This window comes from Austrofundulus limnaeus, unplaced genomic scaffold (genome assembly GCF_001266775.1).
Source record: "Austrofundulus limnaeus strain Quisiro unplaced genomic scaffold, Austrofundulus_limnaeus-1.0 Scaffold126, whole genome shotgun sequence".
In the NCBI taxonomy this organism is placed as follows: Eukaryota; Metazoa; Chordata; class Actinopteri; order Cyprinodontiformes; family Rivulidae; genus Austrofundulus; species Austrofundulus limnaeus.
In genome coordinates, this window is record NW_013952528.1 from 1,143,353 (window position 1) to 1,145,804 (window position 2,452).

The following is a 2,452-nucleotide window of genomic DNA, read 5'->3' on the forward strand; positions in this document are numbered from 1 at the left end:
GTCATTAAAGCTAGCTTCGGACGGGACCAGATTACATTAAGGTGAGTATTAGACCGCTGCTTCACTTTTTAAAAACCTTATTTGTACAGTAAGAAACCTAATAACCTAATTATTACTTACGGGGAACCAATAAAAACATTTGAAAGAAGCGTAAACAGTTGACAGCGGGAAGCAAGCAAGAAGTAGCTAGTTGTTGTAAAACAGTTTTAAAGTTTCGGTTTCAGATACTGTGACGTGATATAATCTTTGATTAATTTTTTTGGCTTTAACACACTTAACTGACATGACACGGTTATATATTTAAACTGGTTTTTTTTTTCTGTGTAAATCAACAATTCGGTCTGTGATAGACCTCTCTCAGCTGTTTGCCTCCGAAACTAAAATTAGTCAGGATTTTCCCTTCAGTGTAAATATTTAGGCTAGATTTTTTTTTTTTTTTTGAGGTTTCACATTTTCTTGGTTGAAAGCTGTTGCCCACTTCTCCCCTCATTCYCACTTGATGATTTAGTATTAATATTTGCAACGCATGTGGTGTGACAGCAAAGGGAAACTGATGGGTTTTCTTCCACAAAACTAATTATACAAGTTCCATATAAAACCTAAGACTTGTTTTAGCTTTCATTTTACATTTTGATGTGAATTTGAAATCCTGTTTTACCAGTAAACAAACCTTTTTGWATTTAAAGTTTATTTCACAGAGGGATCATAGCTGCAATATTTGCCACATCATGTAAAGATAACAYAGAGGCAGAAACAAAAGTAAAAGCAACAAGTAAAACCATGATTCCAACCAGCTAAAAAGGCTTGTTTCCTTGTTAATTTGCTGCTGTCATAAACGGAGATGCTTTAAATCACAATGTTCCTTAATGTTCTTGTGTGTTAGTGAAAATAATATACAAGTTTGCTCACCTAAAAGAAAAATAGCAGTCTGCTTTAGTTTCATTTCAKTGTAGAGACAGAATATCAACTAAAAACCACTATTACTACCACACCAAATTTGAGGTCTCTTTCTTTAAAGTTATTGCTTTTTTGTGTTGGCTAAKGTGGATTAGCTGAAGAGGATGTATTGAATAAAATTAGTCTGTTGTGGATGTACATCCATTGATTACTTCCTGAGTGTTTCATTAAAAATTCTTCAGTAGTTCATAAGCTATTTTGTTAACAGGCAAACAAATACACACAAACATTGGTAAAACCATTATTGACCTTTTGTCTYTGGTGGGGTAAGGGCCTTAACAAGCATTATTAAATGCAATTGTAATCCTTTTTTAAATTTGACTTGTTCACTGGAGATTGTCTCAATATTCCCATTTGCCATGGTTTTACCCACAATGAGGTCCTGGCCCTACTTTTGGGAACAAGTCATCATAAAAAGCTTAATGCAACCAGTTGGAGATTGTTAAAAGAGCTCCTCTGGGCTGATTGTTTTTGAATATGTTTATGTCGGAGCTCACACCTTAAAGCTAAATTATTCAACCCAGTGTCATAAAAYTAAACTCATCCTGTGTTTTAAAAGCTGAAACCGTAGATGTTCATATCTAAACTATCTTTTCCCTTTTCCTCACAGCAATGAGCATCAGTCCTGCTTCCGTCCAGATGGACGACGTCAGGCTGAGAGCCCAGTCGCTCCTCTCGTCGTCGGGTTCAGCCCAGGATGTGAAGGCTGAAGTTCAGACCATGGCCTCCATCGCGCTGCCTGTTTCAGAGAAGTATCGTCACCTGACAGCAGAGGCCATGCTGAAGGAAAACACGGCAGGTCGCAGCAACCAGGAGGTAGTTTTCTCTCTCGGTGGATAGAAAAATCATGTTGTTTCTTTAACACCAGTTTGAACCTTTCTTACATCAGYTGAGCAGTGACTGAAAACCTCCAGAAAGACATCTCAACATTAGATWCTTGGTCTAAAGCGCTGGCATGAAAGGCAGTGGGCAATCCTAGTTGGTCATAAACAAACTGTTCTGATAAAGAAGTGGACCACACCAGTTTTGTGTTTGCAGTAGTTAAAGCTCAAGAAAACTACACACAAAATATGACACAAGTAATAAATCTGAAATGATTTTTTGCACCAAAACATTCAAACTGAGCACAAAGGAGGCCAAATCCTTTGTGTACAGCTTGCTCTTCTCCTTTTTTATTGCTTGACAGAGTTACCTGGATTTTTAATAAACATAATTTTTGGAGGTTTTTGTGAGAATTGTTGATTTGAACGTGGTCCAATAATATTCCTCGATTACAAGGTAAACACTGTTGTTAATATGAAATAAATGAACTTGCTTTTAACTTTTAAAGGGATCCTTGATTAGTTGTAACATTAGACTTTATTTGATAAACATATATTTTAACTGTAAAATAAAGACTGTAAAGATACTGTAGTTTTGTAAATTTTTGGAAATATATTTTAACACGGACGGAGCCATTTTATTTACACACAAAGCATTCTGGGTAAATGATGAC

The 2,452-nt window shown here is 36.0% G+C and overlaps 1 protein-coding gene across 1 annotated transcript in view; it reads left to right on the top strand.

Annotated features, from left to right (window-relative positions):
• The window catches only part of LOC106522307 (E3 ubiquitin-protein ligase RNF31), a gene marked incomplete in the record, with an annotated part of 26,070 nt that continues 23,618 nt past the window's right edge, over window positions 1-2,452 (top strand). The window contains 2 exon segments of the mRNA XM_014015282.1: window positions 1-41; window positions 1,568-1,773. Of these exon segments, the coding sequence (XP_013870736.1) occupies window positions 1,570-1,773 (204 nt within the window).